Genomic DNA, 16,394 nt, shown 5'->3' on the forward strand with positions numbered 1-16,394 from the left:
GATAAAGCCATACTGACTTGGTCCCCCTGCGTCCAGGCTTCATGCTAAGCTACACTAATCACATCCACGCTCAGACATGCAAGTAGTATCGACCTTCTCATCTGGCTCGAGACAGTAAGCCAATAACAGTATTATATATATTATTATTATATTAGTAAATATATTTCACAATAGTACAATAACCCATGTTTTAGACGATATGAAGCCTCACATCCCATCGCAGTGTGGATATTCGGCTACGTTATGTCATGCAGCTTTTTTGAGTGTTCGTATCTGTGAGTCTGTCACACAGACAGGAACATAACTCCTCAGACTCGCACATAATCTCCTACTTACTACCTGCTGCTCACTTACAAGCAGCAGGTAGTAAGTAGGAGATTATTGGCATAATGTCCAACCTTGTACAGGTGGTATCACCTTGCAAACACTGGTAAGTGTTACATTAACAGTGAACGCAGCATGGGAGGCCACTCACATTTTCTGCATGTATATTTATATAATTTCAACATGGTGAAACGTTGACAGCTGCATTATAATGGTAGAAAATCGCATACTGGACGGTCAGTATACTGCCATCCAGACTGACAGCTCATTTTTTTTACCTCCGTATAGTGTTTTCTCTCCCTCGTCTTCTCATTATCTTCTCAGTGCTATGTTATACACTCAATTTCCCTGCAATTTCTGCAAGGCTATCATTCACTGAATAAAATTTGAGATAAGAAAACAGAATAAAATTGGGAGATATAAAAGCACACCAAAATGAATACAGTGGACAGGCAGACATGAATCCACACAGACACATAAACAAACTAGAATTGGAGTTGAATTGAGTTTGAGGAAATGAGAGACAGGAATAATAATTTGTTATTGCGTATCCTAAGACACCACTAAATCTCACATCTCTGCGGCGTTTTTGAAACAAAATGTAGTTATATTTTTTGTCAGGAATATGTTGTTGACGGAGAATAGATTTAAGCGGATAAAACGTGAGTCTGTCTATTGCAGAGACAGAAAAATACAAGCACACTTTTGGGGATTTCTCATTGCCATGCTGATTTGTATTTCCATCACGAGATTAACCATGCAGAGTTGAGCCGAGCTGCGCCTGAGATGGACCGTCTCTGGAGTTTGGCCATTTTCAAAAGTCGCTCTCAGTACTTGTCTTTGTGGTGTGAAGTTTAGTCTCTCTGTTTGTACGTTTAGATATCTGCTTTATGTTACAGTTTCATCGTGTACACCTTCAGCTGTACCACTGGAGTTGTTTTAAGTTACCGCTGGTGAAAACCCAACCTTTACTTAATAATTAAAACTTTTAAATAACAAAATAGCTGGGGTATTTTGCAGGAAATGAAATGTGATCATAACTGAACTAGCGGAGCTTCGCTAGCGACGATTCTTAAATAATACTGCAGGGTGGATGAATATCAACAGCTTCTCCATTGATCACTGGTCAGAGCCATGGCATCAGCCTTCCTTTGTGTTTCAACATAAAGAAACATTCAGTTTTAACTTATCTGTGGTTTCGCAGGAGTCTACTTAGCCGACATTCACTGGGTTGAGCATGCAATCTGCAAAGTAACTAATAACTAAAGCCATGAAATAAATGTAATGGTGTTAAAAGTACAGTATTTGCCTCCAAAATGTAGTGGAGTGCAAGTATAACGTAGCAGAAAAAGGAAATTCTCATGTAAAATACAAGTAGCTCAAAATTCAGTACATTATTTGAGTACATGGACTTAGTTACTTTCCATCACTGCCTTCAAGAGGGTAGGCCTGTTGTAATGGAGATGTAAATCTCTGCTGTGCAGGGTCAAACCAAGGAAGCCAGCACATGTGTACTGAAGAGACAGAGACATGTCATGTATGTTACAAACAGCACTGGCTGTGCTGTAACATACATGACATACTTTACAGTTGGGAAGGAAGGATGCAGGTGGAGACAAGGGGATGACGAAATAAGGACATAGTCAAGGATGGATGATGAAGGATTTGGGGTCTATTGGCTTACATAGTTGCTGTTGCAAAATGTGGTACGAGACTTGTACTATACTGTATTTACTGTATGTGTTATATAATATGTGAAATCGGAGTCATGTTTATCCTATCGGGGCTCTCCTTTTACCCTTTTTATCCTCTTTTCCCCAATTTCTGTAATGTAAATCCTCGTTTCTCGTTTTGTTTATTTCTCCTCTCCCTCGTTTCTATTTCTATTCTCTCTAAATTGTATTTCCAGCTACGGTTCTGGCTGTTTTGTCTCTTTTGATCAACCTAATAGTTCCCCTCTCCCTCTGATTTTTTATCGCTTTTTGTCTCACTCCTCTCTCTTACCCATTTTCTCCGCAGTGGATGCAGATCATGACACAGATGGAGGCTCCTTAAATGGGTTTCGTGTAATTACTGGTGATTGCCATACAACGCTTTTTTTGCACTCCGTGTGTGTGTATGTCTTTTTTTTCCTTTTCTTTTTTACCCTTTTTTGACAATCTTTCTTTTGTCCCGGCCCTCCCTCTCTCTCCGTCTAAATCTCGCTTTCTCTATTAAGCCCAAGTGTTTTCATTCTTGCTCACAGTGGGAACCATTTAGATCTGGATCCTCTTCAAACGCATTGTTTCCTTTGCGTGTTCTATTATCTGCTCTTTTTTCTCTCAGACCAACTATCTCCTTTCCTTGTCTGTATGTTTTCTTTCTTTCTTTTTTTTCCCTGCTCAGACAAGGCATGTTGATGAGAGAGAGGCTGAGAGGAGATGGGATGGATAGACGACGGGAGGAGGAGGGGGAAGAGGAGGAGGGAAAGTTAGAGCACTTTGGAAAAGAGGCAAGAAAATGGGTAGTTTTCAAGCTAGAGAGCGGTGGGTTGAAGCGAGGCTGCGAGGTAAAGCGAGAGGATGGAGATGCTTTGAACAGGAGAGGGGAGGAAGGAGAAACAGCTGCTGTGGAAGGAGGGAGGGTTTGGCCGTGAGGATGGTTTTTACAGTGAGCGGTGAAAGCTGGCTCGGAAAACACTGCAAAAGAAAAAAAAAAGTACGTGATAGAAAATTCAGAGAGGGGGAGAAAAGAGTTCTGAAAATAAGCAGTGTGGACGAGAGTTAACCAGCCTCTCAGTTTCAGTTACTCTCTCTTATCCAGGGATGAGTTCAGGCTTCATTTTTACTCCTCTTCTGTCGTTTCTCTTTCTCTTTCTTGGGATTCTTTAACTGTCCGCTTGTGTCGTTCTCCCCTATTAGTGCTATAGATGCACAGCACACAGATGGGAGCCTGTTGGCAAAAGCTGGGAACACACTCACACACGGACCCATGTTTTATTAATGCATGCTGCAGTGTAGTTTTTGCATCTCCCTGTCATAAACACTTAGTCTCTGATACGAAGACTGGCTATTCACCCTCAGTGTTTCTAAAGTGAACCAGGCAAGGCTGAGGGCTTCCTAACAGCCCTTCTGCCTCTCCCTCTCTAACTCTTTCTCTTTCTCTCCCCGTCCTTCCCTCTTTATATTTTCCCTTCCTTTGTCTCTCTGGCTCCAGTAGCAGGCAGAGGTTTAAGGCTATTCATACACCCTTCTTCTCCCTCGGTCCCTCTCCTTCCATCTGCCGGTTTCTATCGCCATCAGCCGAGGAGGTTTTAAGGCCTTCGCTAATTGATATTCTCACACATTCTTTTGTCGCTCTCCATCTCCTCTTCTTCATTTTCTTTCTCTTTTTCCCTTTTTCTGTCAAACTAAGAAAGTTTGGAGTCTTTTCATCTCCCTTGCTGTGTGATATTCGAGAATATTCTCCCTTGTTCACCCTCATTTTCTCCCTCTTCTTTTTGCTTTTAAGTCTCTGCGTCTATCTGTCAGATAGATGGGGTTTGATGCGAACCCACAGACCTGCTTACCCCCTGATTTTTTTTTTCTTCTTCTGTCTTCCTCTGTCACTCATTTTCCTCCATCTCTTTTTGTTTTTTCCTCTCCTTCTGCCTCTCTGTGGCAGTTAAGCCTACTGAGGGTTGAGGCGTTTCTGCTGTCTTGCTCGCTTTTACTCTTCTATATCTTCCTCTATTCTTTCCTGTGGTCCATCTCTGAAAAGTCAATTTCAGCTCAATTTAAACTCACACTGGCTTTATTGCTTGAAATCTTTGATTCCTTTGCACATATCCTACTGTATGTCCTGACCTGTGAACTCCCCATGCATCCCCATAGAGAGAAGTTCTGAGAACTGCAGCTTTCTGGTGATATACTGTTGTTGATCCCTAAAGGGGAAGCCTCCGACTCTGCAGGGAAGCTACAGAGCAGTGCCTCTGGCAGGCAGGGAAACAGTATCTTGCTCGGGGACACTTCAGCAGAGAAGCGTTTCCTGTGACGCCACGGTGCTTTGCTGCTGCAGTGAGGAGACCTTGAAAACGTTCTCGAGCACATGTGCACACTCCCCTTGGTATAGAAGCATTTGCCACCCTCATCTGGCTCGAGCAGCCTGATCTGAGCGACCAACCTCGCTCACATAAGAAAGTCAAACTCAAGATTTCAGCGTCACTCCTCTAAATCATAGCAACGTGAAACACGCATTGCGTTAACATGCATCTGACTCCCGGCATTGCAGCTCTTTCTGTGTCATCTTGCTCCAGGTTATGCTAAATGAATGCAGATGAGGTGAAGAGGAAATTAGTGTCACAGGATGCCGAGGAATTTTGCACGATCAGCAGTTACAGAAAAGATATGTGTCTTCTGTTAAAGGTATAATAAAGACTGTAAGTCAGTGGTGGAACAACTGTACATTTACTCAGGTACAGTAGGGCAGTTACGTGATTCTCACAGGCAGTGACTCTACAAACATATGATGATCTTATAGACTATGATGCATTGCTGTAAATTAAAGGTGCAATATGTAAGAAATGCATTGTCGAATAAATACTCCAACCAGCTCCAAATATTGCCGCTAACTGCTGCTAACTGTAGCTGATGCTCAAGTAACCGTGCAGCTAGCTGTCGTATTAGCTGAGTCTACCTGCACTGGGAGCTCAGAGGGCCGGTGTTTGTGTTATTCACTACTGCTGGTTGGACTCTCAAGGTACAAAGTGGCTAGGGGCTAGCTGGTTAGCATGCAACCGAATACATACACGTCTTTGCCCCGACATCAGAAATATTATTTCTTCACATTCTGTTGATAATTCATTTTTTTTTATTGTTTAAAACACAATTCTTACCCACATCACCTATAAACTACCCAACAGCATATAAAAGTATACAAGAAGTTAAGATAAGCTCAACCTTGACCATCTATAGCAGTAAAATGTAGCACACATTAATGCAGAAGTAATATTTAAAACACTGACAGGGGCCATTTGACTGCTTAAAGAGAGCTTGCGATACTTAAAGGTCTTCTATGCAACTTTTTTACTGGCCTATAAACAGAGACAGAGCTCTTGATACAAGAACTAGCAGTTTGCAAGGGCTAACATGAGTTTAATATGTACTTTAAAGCCATTTCTTTTCATTTGTATGTGTACAAATCTTGCAAAACAAGCTATTTTGAGGTATGGTGTGGTAGGAACAAAAACAGCACATTGCCCATCTACAGGTCTCCAAAAAGGTACACAGGGCAGCCAGAGTACATTAACACATTCACGGGTTTAACGATTCTTTGGTTTTTACTTTAATTTTGCTTGTCCGCTCCAACAGCTTTAATTAAACGTTCTTAAATTCAAGCACTAAAAGAGCAAATCATTATTTTATGTGAGTTTATTTGAGATGCATTTTTAATTACTCGGTAGAATTCCTCATGCCCCTGTTGGAAGCACTCACAACCAACATGAGCCTTTTTCAAAAAGTGTTGCGTTAGATAAACCAAACAGAAATGGAAATTCATCAGGCCTCTAAGCCTGTCTGTGTACTTTTTTTGGCCAAAACATTCATCAGAACTGATGAGGGGTTTTCGGCTACCTGTTTTCCCAACATGGTGGCTAGTTACTGCCAACTCCCGTCATGCCTATTGTATGTGTGTTTGCAGTAATTGCTGCTGCTTGTCAAAGTGTGCTGTCTTACCCAGAAATAACCAGCAAATGGTGCAGACACTATGAGCTTGAATCATCATTTTCGAATCAAGGTAACCACTGCTTTCAATGTCTACATTGCCAGCACGTCTCTGCTCTAGGCTGTTGTTTGAGTTGCTGCACACCTGGCCATCTCTAAAAAGGCATTATTGGTGAAAAAGCACAATTAGAAGAAAGTCAGCTAATAGGAGAGTGCTGAGGAAAAAGATGGCATCCAGGCAAGCTCTTGTTAACTCTCTCTCACTCTGAATAAATTTGGTAAATTACTTAATTGCCTCCCTTTTTATTTGGCCCTGTTTATGTTGATTTTTCTTCTCGTTATTTCCTTTAATTTTGTACTAAAACGGCACGCTGTTACGATAATGAAGGGACGGGGAGATATATTGAGGGAGAGAGGGGTTTGGTGGTAGCTAAGGAGTCCAAAGCAGATAGAGGTGGCTTGATAAAACAAGGGATGGAGGGACTCAATTAAAGAATTAAGTAATTAAATAGAGGAAAGAGGAGGGCAAGGAAGGACAAATATGTTGGCCTGAATAAAAAGTGAGAGTTGGTAGATGGAACGATGGTGAGAGGAAGGAAAGAAGTAAGTAGGAACAAAGGGAGGAGATGATGATGACGACAGTGGGGCCATAAGAAAGTGGAAAGTCCAGTGAATAGAAGTAGAGGAAGAGATGAGAAAGAGACAGGGAACAATATTAAGTAAGCATGAATATTTCCTGTGGCTAATTGTTTGGCTCATGTTTTTACCCCGCAACCCTTCAAGAACTCATCAGTAGGCGATGGCGTTAACATAAACAGACAGAAGTGGACATTTCCAATATGCCCTCTTCAGCTGTGGTGATTTCACGTGCCTTACTGCGGCAATCCTGGTATTATCACAAGGCCGTTTTTCCAATTATCATATTGAGATAGAAAAACATGGATGCCCCCAGTTCGTTCACAACTTCACGCTATCAATCAAAACATTAGATGAAAAAGAACACTGCTTCATTAGCTGGACCTAAGCAGTGCTTTATAGGCTAACATTAGCATCCTGTGCTCCTAGCCTGCCACTCTGCACTGATATATGGTATATATACTGTATATGATAGTGCAGCAACTTCGCTGTTGGACTTAAGTCAAATTTTGGGCAACATAGATGCCAAAGGGGGGAGTGCAACACTCATGCACAAATTAGCAATAACAATGTAACTTAAGCTAGGTAGCTAGTTAGCTACTGAGATATCAGTAAACTAGTAGTGATTGTTTTTTGCGACTTATAAGCAGAAAGGACCATAATACATTGAAACAACAGAGAGTTCTCATGACCCCTTGGTTTGAAGTGCCTCTGAAAGACCTCCATTCGTAAACACTTCACCCTAACCCTATGCATGAATGCCCAAAACAGCACTGGGTAAAAAGAATTAAGAATTAGGTCTCATGTGTGCTCATCTTGCTCATCTGAGCAATGGAGTTAGAGGGATCAGGGAAAGCAAAGGAATTCATTTTGGTAGGGAGCTCGTGGAGGATTTAGAGGGCGGTTGGTTGCGTGTTGATATGTTGTAGTCACTGGGGTAAAGACATCTATGACATCATCCTGTGTGCTACTACACAGCAAACACGCTAATTAAGCATGAGAGGAAAGCGGTAGTGTCTTGCCTCGCGAGCACGTTAATCACACACCAGAAGAATTCACACTCAACGCCGGCTACACTGTATTCAAATCAATGCAGATTGGGTTGTAAGGAAGTCTGTGAAATTCACACTAATTGAGCCTCTCCTACTGTGGTGCACTGTGAGTTGCCAAAATACCTCACTGCAGGTTTTTTAGTTTCCCCTTTGGTATCTAGTAATTACAAGCGTGTGTGAGGAGGACAATTAAAGTGGGAGGCACAATAGCTACAGTTGGACATGCACCAGCTCTCACAGAAATGGACCTCATTCATAACTTGTAACAATGAGAGATTGAGACCTCTGCTTTTGTCTCTCTATCGATTCAGTTTTTCCTCCACTCGTCTTTCTTCATCCCTCTCACTGAGACGACTCGCACTCATTCTTGCTTATTCTCTCCCTCTTACTCATTATATGTATATCTCGCATGACTTATGATCAAAGTGAGAGAGCCTTTACACTCCTGTCTCCGAGCTTCTCTCCTCTCTTTTTCCTTTGTCGTGCTTTTCTCCTCTCCGACTGTGTGATTAGTTTTCTATTGTGCAATCTTTTCGCCATCCACCGGCTCTTTTTAACTGTCTTTCTCCTCCTTTTGTCTGTCTTTCAATTCAGTTTCTGTTTTTTTTTTGTTTTTTTAATCTCAAGCACCTTTTCTTTAAATGTATTTCTGTTGGTGTTTTCTGTTTCTGGCACAAATGCTTTCTTTTTTCCTTTGTCTCTGTTTTCATTCTCTATTTCTAATCTTCACTCTTTCTCTCTTGGTTTGCCTCAAACTGGTATGTGTATGTATATCTATATATATCTATATCTATCTATATATATATATATATATATATCTATATCTATCTATATATATATATATATATATATATATATATATATATATATATATATATATATATATATATATTTATATATATATATCTCCTCGGCATCATCCCGCCATATCAGTGACTTATAGTACACAGGTGGAGTTTCCATAATGCAGCTCTTTCTCCACATGCACACTGTAATTGGATTTCCTTTATGCTACGCCAGATTCAGCAATTTGATTTGATTGCATTGCTACATAAAAGACGCGAGGCGAGTGCGACTGAGAGGGAGACGGATAAAAGGTTTGTGTTAAGCCTTATTGGCGGGGAGAAAACGAAACCTTCGAGGACACATAAACTTATCCATGCGTGTGCATATTCAATCATGGCACTCTGTGGCCCACGTGTGCACACACATGCAGGTGCATTACAACACAGCCTCGATTAAAAATTAAAGGTGACACTTTTGCTATTACAGCTCCTTAACACACCGCCGAGGCAATATTACTCCATAAAATTTATATGTACCACAAGTATGTAATTTGTGTATGTAGGGTTCTCTGCAGAGGTAGGAGGGAATATTATATATTAGGAGTATATTGATTATCTTATATTAATGAAAACTGTGTGAATATAAGAATTCTCATTTGTACCACTTCCACTTCATTTCCTTAGAGCTTTCTAGTCTTTTGCAACACATACATTTAAACTGTAGTTAATTTATAAGTGGTCAGTAGCTGTGATCCAGTGTTGTTATATTCTGTTACATAAAATGTATTTTTTCCCGAAAAATCTGTGAATTTCTGAGTGATGTTTGTCATAATACTGCTCAGCTGTTCCTTTGAACTCCAAAAAGCATTTCAACAGTGTTTCTTTTAGCAGAGTGCATTTTATTAAGTTTCTACTATTGAGGAAATTAACATTTTATTATGTCTACTCTTTTAATGATGGCTTGCTGGCAAATGGAGAAATACACTTTTCACAATGTACACAATAAGAAAACATAGTCGATATTCAAATTGTTGCATGCACACAATTAAAGGAGCAAATTGTAGGATGTGGCCAAAATGTAGTTAAAGCATGAAAACATCAACAGTGTTGATGTTATGTCAAAGTTGTTAAGTATGTTAAATGAAGTTAGCATGCTAACCAGCTACAGGTTTCAGCTGGCAGATGTAAAAGTGGCAAGTTTGCAAACTTTGCTACTACTAACTCCAAAACTGTCAAGAAAGGATTTGATCTTGAAAGTGTAATCTCATCAGCCTGGCATATTGGCAGAAATGTTCATTTCAGGCCAACGTTAATATTCTGGAAAGAAAATGTGCTTGGAAGTGGAGCTTTTTCCGAGGGATCGCAGATGTTCAAAAAATGTCATTATGTTTTTCCTTTTTCCAAAATGTAATTTATCTAAGCCTTATACTGATGATGTTACTTTTTATCTTTTTTACTTTGTGGGTGTTGTACTCATTCCTGTGCCAATCAATACAGAAAGGAGTCATTTGAGTACAGATCTATATGTCAATACAGTAGTATCACATTAAGCATCTCTCAAACATCTACTGTTTTTCATTCCAGGAAGTGCCGGCACACCAGTGGTTTTCAATGAGAATGGTGATGCTCCAGGAAGATACGATATCTTCCAGTACCAGAACACCAACAGGTCTACTGCGGAGTACAGAGTCATCGGCTCCTGGACCAATAAACTTCACCTCAGAGTGAGATTTTAAACACACGCACACACACAGGAGTCAGCGAGTGAGTAAAAACACCAAAGCTGAAGTCATCTGGTTTGTTTGTGAGATCATGAAGGCTTAGTGTCTCCGCATTTTATAACTTTCATTAATTTCCTGCTCACAGCGCTCTCAGGAAATGCAATAAAGAAATTATAATCCAAACAACAAAAGTGCAAAACAACACATACATTATTGCTCATGTGTTTCCAGCTCACTGCATATTGAACTCACTTTTCTATCTCCACTCGTTCTAGCCGCTGACTTCTGCATTATAAAGAAAAAATGCTGTTATGATAAGCCAACATGTATTTTGATTTGAGTGGTTTATTGGAGCTTGTGAGGCATTATAGAGCTAATGCTTTGGCAGGATGAAAGTTCAACATCAACATCAGCTGTCAGTTGAGTTATTGCTCTGGTTCAGATGCAAACACGAGCTGGAATTGAACATTTTTTAAACATTTGTTTTTATTTTCTTTTGTGAAAGTGTTGGCACACGCCTACACGAGGTCACACACAATATATACAGTCTGTAAACACTGGCACCAGAACTGGAGTATACATCCACACAAAAACACACGATTTAATGCACAAACAAACTGCTATCCTATTGTCTTTGTCTTAGTTTCTCACTCACCGTCTCTCACACATATGCATGCACACAAACTCCTTGAGCGTGCTGAAGTGCTCTGTGTTATAAAACCACCCAGGACTTCATTAGAAAGGCCAGATGACAGATGAGAAGACTAATAGACACAAAGTGCTTTCTGCTTGATGGACGGCCTGGCTGACAGAGAGAGAGAGAGAGAGAGACTGCAGCAGCACAAAGGACAACACACGTAGTTAGGACACACATGATTGGGCGCTTTGACAGATGACAAATAAGCAGATGTACTTGATTTCTTAAACAATCCAGTCGGGTTTGAAGGCACAGCGGCAGATGCTGTGATGGCTGCAGGTAAAAGTTTTCACGATCAACAAATTCCAATTCCAGCTATTATTGTGTCATTTAAGAATTTAATGGAAGAGAGGTTCACGACCGGGCCTGTGCTGTTTTGGCTTGTGCATTATTTATTATTGTTACCAAATAAGGTGCGTATCTGTGGATGCCAAAAATTCTGCAATAACTGCTGAGGCTATGAATAAATAATGAGTAAAAATACTGAATAAACAGGAAAAGCGCACCCAACCAGAAGAGTTCCAAAAGTTTTAAACGATGCTAAATACCTTCCTGCGTGTACATACACACACACACACACGCACACACACACACAACCAGGACGATTATTTTCATTATTTTTTCTACCATTAATGGTCCCATATTGTAGACAATGAACTTTCCATGTCTTGTTTAATTATAAAGCAGGTCTAGTTGCTGCATAAATACTGTGAAAGTATCAAAACACTCAATCTACAGAGAAATGCACACAGCCCATATGAGGAAACTGAGCCTTTAAAGGGTGCAATATGTAAGGTTTTTGTAGAAACCAACAAAATGTGATGAAATAACACTTTTGACATTATAACATCTGTGAGCTGTATTGTAGAGAAATCTAAGTAAGCATGCTAACCTGCTAAACCCAGCCTGTCCTGGTCCAAAGCCCCTGTGCTAGCTATATAAACAAAACCCGGAGCTCTGAGCTCCCAGTCCGGAGTGCTAGCTGCACAGCTAACTAAGCTAACTAGTACTACAGTTGGCTGCAGTTAGCGGTTACTCTAGTGATATGCTGCCCCCCATTTGTATTGAGTATTAATCCAACAGGTGGCCAATTGTTACATATTGCACCTTTGAACGAGCGGTCAGGACTTGTGATGTCACAACTATACAGTCCCTGCCCTCAGCCACACCCCCAGCACAACCATAGTTTCTAAAGCAGCGGCAGAGCTCATACGGAACAACCCCCTCCTGTGAGACCTGACCAATCAGAGCAGTTGGGCTTTTCAGGAGGGGGCCTTAAAGAGACAGAGCATTCAGACAGAGGACGAATAGAGGTGCTGCAGCAATGGACAGTATGAGAAATATTATCTGTTTTCTAAACATTAAAAAATGTAAAAAAAAAAATCTAGTTCACACAAAATAAAAGTACGAGCAGAATATGGGACCTTTAAAGTGTTTCTCCTGACAGATGTATTTGCAGCACTAACTTACAAACAGACAGTGTGTGTGTGTGTGTGTGTGTGTGTGTGTGTGTGTCTATATGTGTGTCAGTGATCAAATCAAGTCCATTTTCTCAGTCCCTGATGGGTTTTTCCTCCTAACTAGTTTTTGTTGGACTGGTACATCGTGTGCCTGTTTAAAACAGTAATGCTCCATTTTACCCAGCACCCTCGGCAGTGAAGGAACCTCAGGGATTCGCTGTAATGACAGAGTTACAAACACTCGCACACATAAGGACAAATTAAAAACGTGCACATCCAAACTCGCGCACAGCAGACATACGGAAAGCTCAGGGATTCTCGATAATGCCAGAGTGACACAAGCACAAGCAAACAAAACGCACACATGGAAGAACATATGCACACAGACAAACACACACACACACACACACACACACACACGCAAGCACACACACACGCAAGCACACACACACGCAAGCACACACACAGAAGGAAATACAGATGGCCTGTTTGTGCCAGATCTGATTATGGTCTGATTGCTGGCTTCCAGACTAGCTGGTGTTAGTTTTGTGCCCGGCGGCGCTCAGGAAAACGATCAGAGGATCTGCTCCTGCTAATTGCTCTCCAAGTTGCCCCGAAGACACACTTTCTGCAGGTACAGAGAAACTGAGCGTTAAAGGACTTTTAACACAAAGTAATGTCAGCTCCAGCAGATGGCTGCCAATCTTTTCGTCACTTAATATCCCTCAATAAGGTGGGAATGTTTTGTTTTGCCACCTGAATACACAAATTATCTCATGTTTGTTCTGTTGCACTGAAGATGAAAAAATGAATAAAATCTACATTTGCCATTTGTATCCTCTCCTCTCCTCTCCTCTCCTCTCCTCTCCTCTCCTCTCCTCTCCTCTCCTCTCCTCTCCTCTCCTCTCCTAGGTCGAGGCCATGCGTTGGAAGTCAGGTGACCCATCTCTCCCACCCTCTGTATGCAGCATCCCATGCCGTACGGGCGAAAGGAAGAAGGTGGTTAAAGGTGTGCCGTGCTGCTGGCACTGTGAGCGCTGTGAGGGGTACCACTATCAGGTACAAATCCAGGCCACCAGCGCTTACTGTCGGCACAGTTAGAAGTGCACCTTTCCCTGTGATGTTGAACATTTGGGTCACCATAGCTGTCCCACCTCTTTCTCTTGTGCTGTTTCTGGTTTTTCCCAAAACAGCCTGTCAAGACTTAAAACTGAAGTGTAGGTCGTAGTGTGTAACTCAGTTTGTAATGAAAATAATTCAGGAAGAGCCATGATGCTCATGTTGAATGCAGCAAAATACGTATAACAAACATTATTTTTTCCTTTTAATATTGTCACTCAATAATGGATAATTAAGCGAATAGTTAACATGCACCGCTAAAACTGTCAGGTTTCAATAGTTCAGTTCAATAATTAGTTTAGTTTCAATTCAATAATTGGAATTTCAGACCTTTTTGACAAAATTGAATGGATTGGAGTTAACGTTGTAAGTAATTATATATTGTATGCAGGTAATTCTCAGACTCAGATCGCCTTCATACCCATTGTACTCTTATTTTTCCAATATGGATGCGAAAAAAGCTTTACAGTGTGTTCATAATGGTCCAAAACAGTTCTTAAACTTAAATTGAACTTGTTGAAACAAGTCACAGTCCAGTGTGATACATCCCAGTGTTGCATTCTGGCAATCAATGAGAAAGTCATTTTGCAGAATTATAGTAAACCTAAATATTGACTTTTTTCATCAATGAAAAAAAACAAAACAATTTTCCGTCCTTCTTGTTTCTGTAAAGTCACACCAAATGAAAAGGGATATCTGACGGTAAATAAGCTTGATTGTTGTCTGAAAAGCAAAAGAAAGCTCAAGAGCGCTTCGCCTAAGCAGTTCTCTTGTTTACAATTGCTCGGTCAATAGAAATGTGATAAAAATATAGATTTTGACCAAATATCTACACTTGGTTGAATGTCCTCACCTGCTTAACAATTTAAAGGTGCCATCAGTCCTATTTATGTCTCATATATACAGCATGTGTTTGCAATGATTGCACTTTTGTGACATTATGAACATATTGAATGCGTGTTCTTTCTGACATCTGCCGCCTGCTTACTCCCCTAAGTGGTGATCAGGGTTTTTTGTTTCAGCTAATTTCAGGCAATCAGAAAACTGAGCCACTTACATGTACAGTATGTGGCCAATTTTTAGATTTACATATACAAGGAGGAATCCTTCAGATGCCATTATAGCAAATGGAAGTACATAATTTGAGGTGAGGGAAAAGCACATATTATAAAGATGCATTCCCCATGTTAATTATATTACAGTCGGGGGCAATTTGGCAGCACACCATCCTTCTTATTAAGTTTGAAAAATCCATGAGCGAGTGAACGCGCGGAGACTTCCCTCGTTTAGGATGCAATAAAGGAAAAAAAGAAAATACCAGCCCTAACTGCAGCAGGCGATGCTTGTCAGAGTGAGCAATCAATACTCATTTTGCAGATACATGCATTTGCTGTAAAATCCATAATCTGTTGACACATTTATTATAAATCTGGGATCTTAGCAGAATGGAAAATAGTATAGCAGCGTGACAAAAACAAGAAAGTGAACTAAAGAGCAAGTGTACAAAAATGTGTAAATGTGTGCTTTTTTTTATATTAACCAGTCAGTTTACAGAGATGGATAACACACAACAGTTGTGCCTCGACTGCCTGGTAAATTAATCAGCTGTTGACATGTCTTTGAATGAACGCATTGGGGATTTATAGCATAATTGCATTAATGTTGGAGCTATATACAGATTAACCACACTTCTATTCAGAGTTTGGGTTTTAAAATGTTATTTAACTGCACTTATGCAAATTGATTTGCAGACATAAATCGGATTGCCACTTGGCCCTTCCAGATTTGCCTTCAGCTGGCCCTCGCTAGATTTGACTTGACTTCTTTTTCGATATGTGGCTCTATTTCCGTTGACTCCATCTGTCTCGAAAACATTTTTCAAACAACCGAAAGAAAGCTGAGTTACTGAAAGCATCACTAATCATTTGGATGCTATTGAAAAAGTCTGAGGCCCAAAGCACTGCTTGACCATAAAATTGACAACTCGTCTTTGTTATTACAGTCCAAGTTCACAGTTAATACTCCTTAATGGATCTTATGAGAGGAAGAAATTAGCTTGATCAATATACGGCTTAAAGGTCCCACATTACACTGAGCCTGTAAATGAGCTGTTTATTGTTTTCATGCTTTAATTTTCATCTTTTACTGTCCACTGCTGCAGTACCTCTATTCACCCTCTGTCTGAACGCGACATTTTTAGCTCCAGTCTCTTTAAGGCCCCCCTCCCAAAAAGCCCAGTTGGCTCTGATTGGTCAGCTCTATCAGGCCTGAGCAGGCTCCACTCACCTTGTTTTAGCATTGTCTGTGCCCATGTATTTGCAACCACAGCTGTGCTGGGGCGTGGCTGAGGGCGGTGACTGTTTATTTGTGACATCACAACCTTTTACGAAGTCCTCAGGGCTCGTTTAAAGACAAAGTTAGACCTTTAAAGCTCTTGACAAAATCTTAACTGTCTCTTCGCAGGCATCAGAGTTCACATGTGAGCTGTGTCCATACGAGATGCGACCCGATACCAACCGCACCGGCTGCGTCCCCATCCCGATCATCAAGCTGGAGTGGCACTCCCCCTGGGCCGTCGTCCCCGTCTTCATCTCCATGCTGGGGATCATCGCCACCTCTTTCGTCATCGTCACCTTCGTCCGGTACAACGACACGCCCATCGTGCGAGCATCGGGGCGTGAGATGAGCTACGTGCTGCTGACAGGAATCTTCCTGTGCTACGCCATCACGTTCCTGATGATCGCGACGCCCGACGTGGGAGTGTGCTCGTTCAGGAGGATTTTCCTGGGCCTGGGGATGTGTTTCAGCTACGCGGCGCTGCTCACCAAGACCAACAGGATACACCGCATCTTTGAGCAAGGGAAGAAGTCTGTAACGGCACCCAGGTACACAAACTGCCTGTCGGTCCCCTGTGGGTTCAGT

The 16,394-nt window shown here is 41.1% G+C and overlaps 1 protein-coding gene across 2 annotated transcripts in view; it reads left to right on the forward strand.

Annotated features, from left to right (window-relative positions):
* Positions 1-16,394, forward strand: part of grm8a (glutamate receptor, metabotropic 8a) — a 159,137-nt gene that overhangs the window by 115,010 nt on the left and 27,733 nt on the right. For both annotated transcript variants that reach the window (XM_073480535.1, XM_073480534.1), the window contains exons 7-9: positions 10,060-10,199; positions 13,266-13,412; positions 15,936-16,357. In XM_073480535.1, coding sequence (XP_073336636.1) covers positions 10,060-10,199; positions 13,266-13,412; positions 15,936-16,357 — 709 coding nt within the window. The remainder of the gene's footprint in view (positions 1-10,059; positions 10,200-13,265; positions 13,413-15,935; positions 16,358-16,394) is intronic.

The sequence above is a fragment of the Pagrus major genome, chromosome 14, assembly GCF_040436345.1.
Source record: "Pagrus major chromosome 14, Pma_NU_1.0".
NCBI classification, from domain to species: domain Eukaryota; kingdom Metazoa; phylum Chordata; class Actinopteri; order Spariformes; family Sparidae; genus Pagrus; species Pagrus major.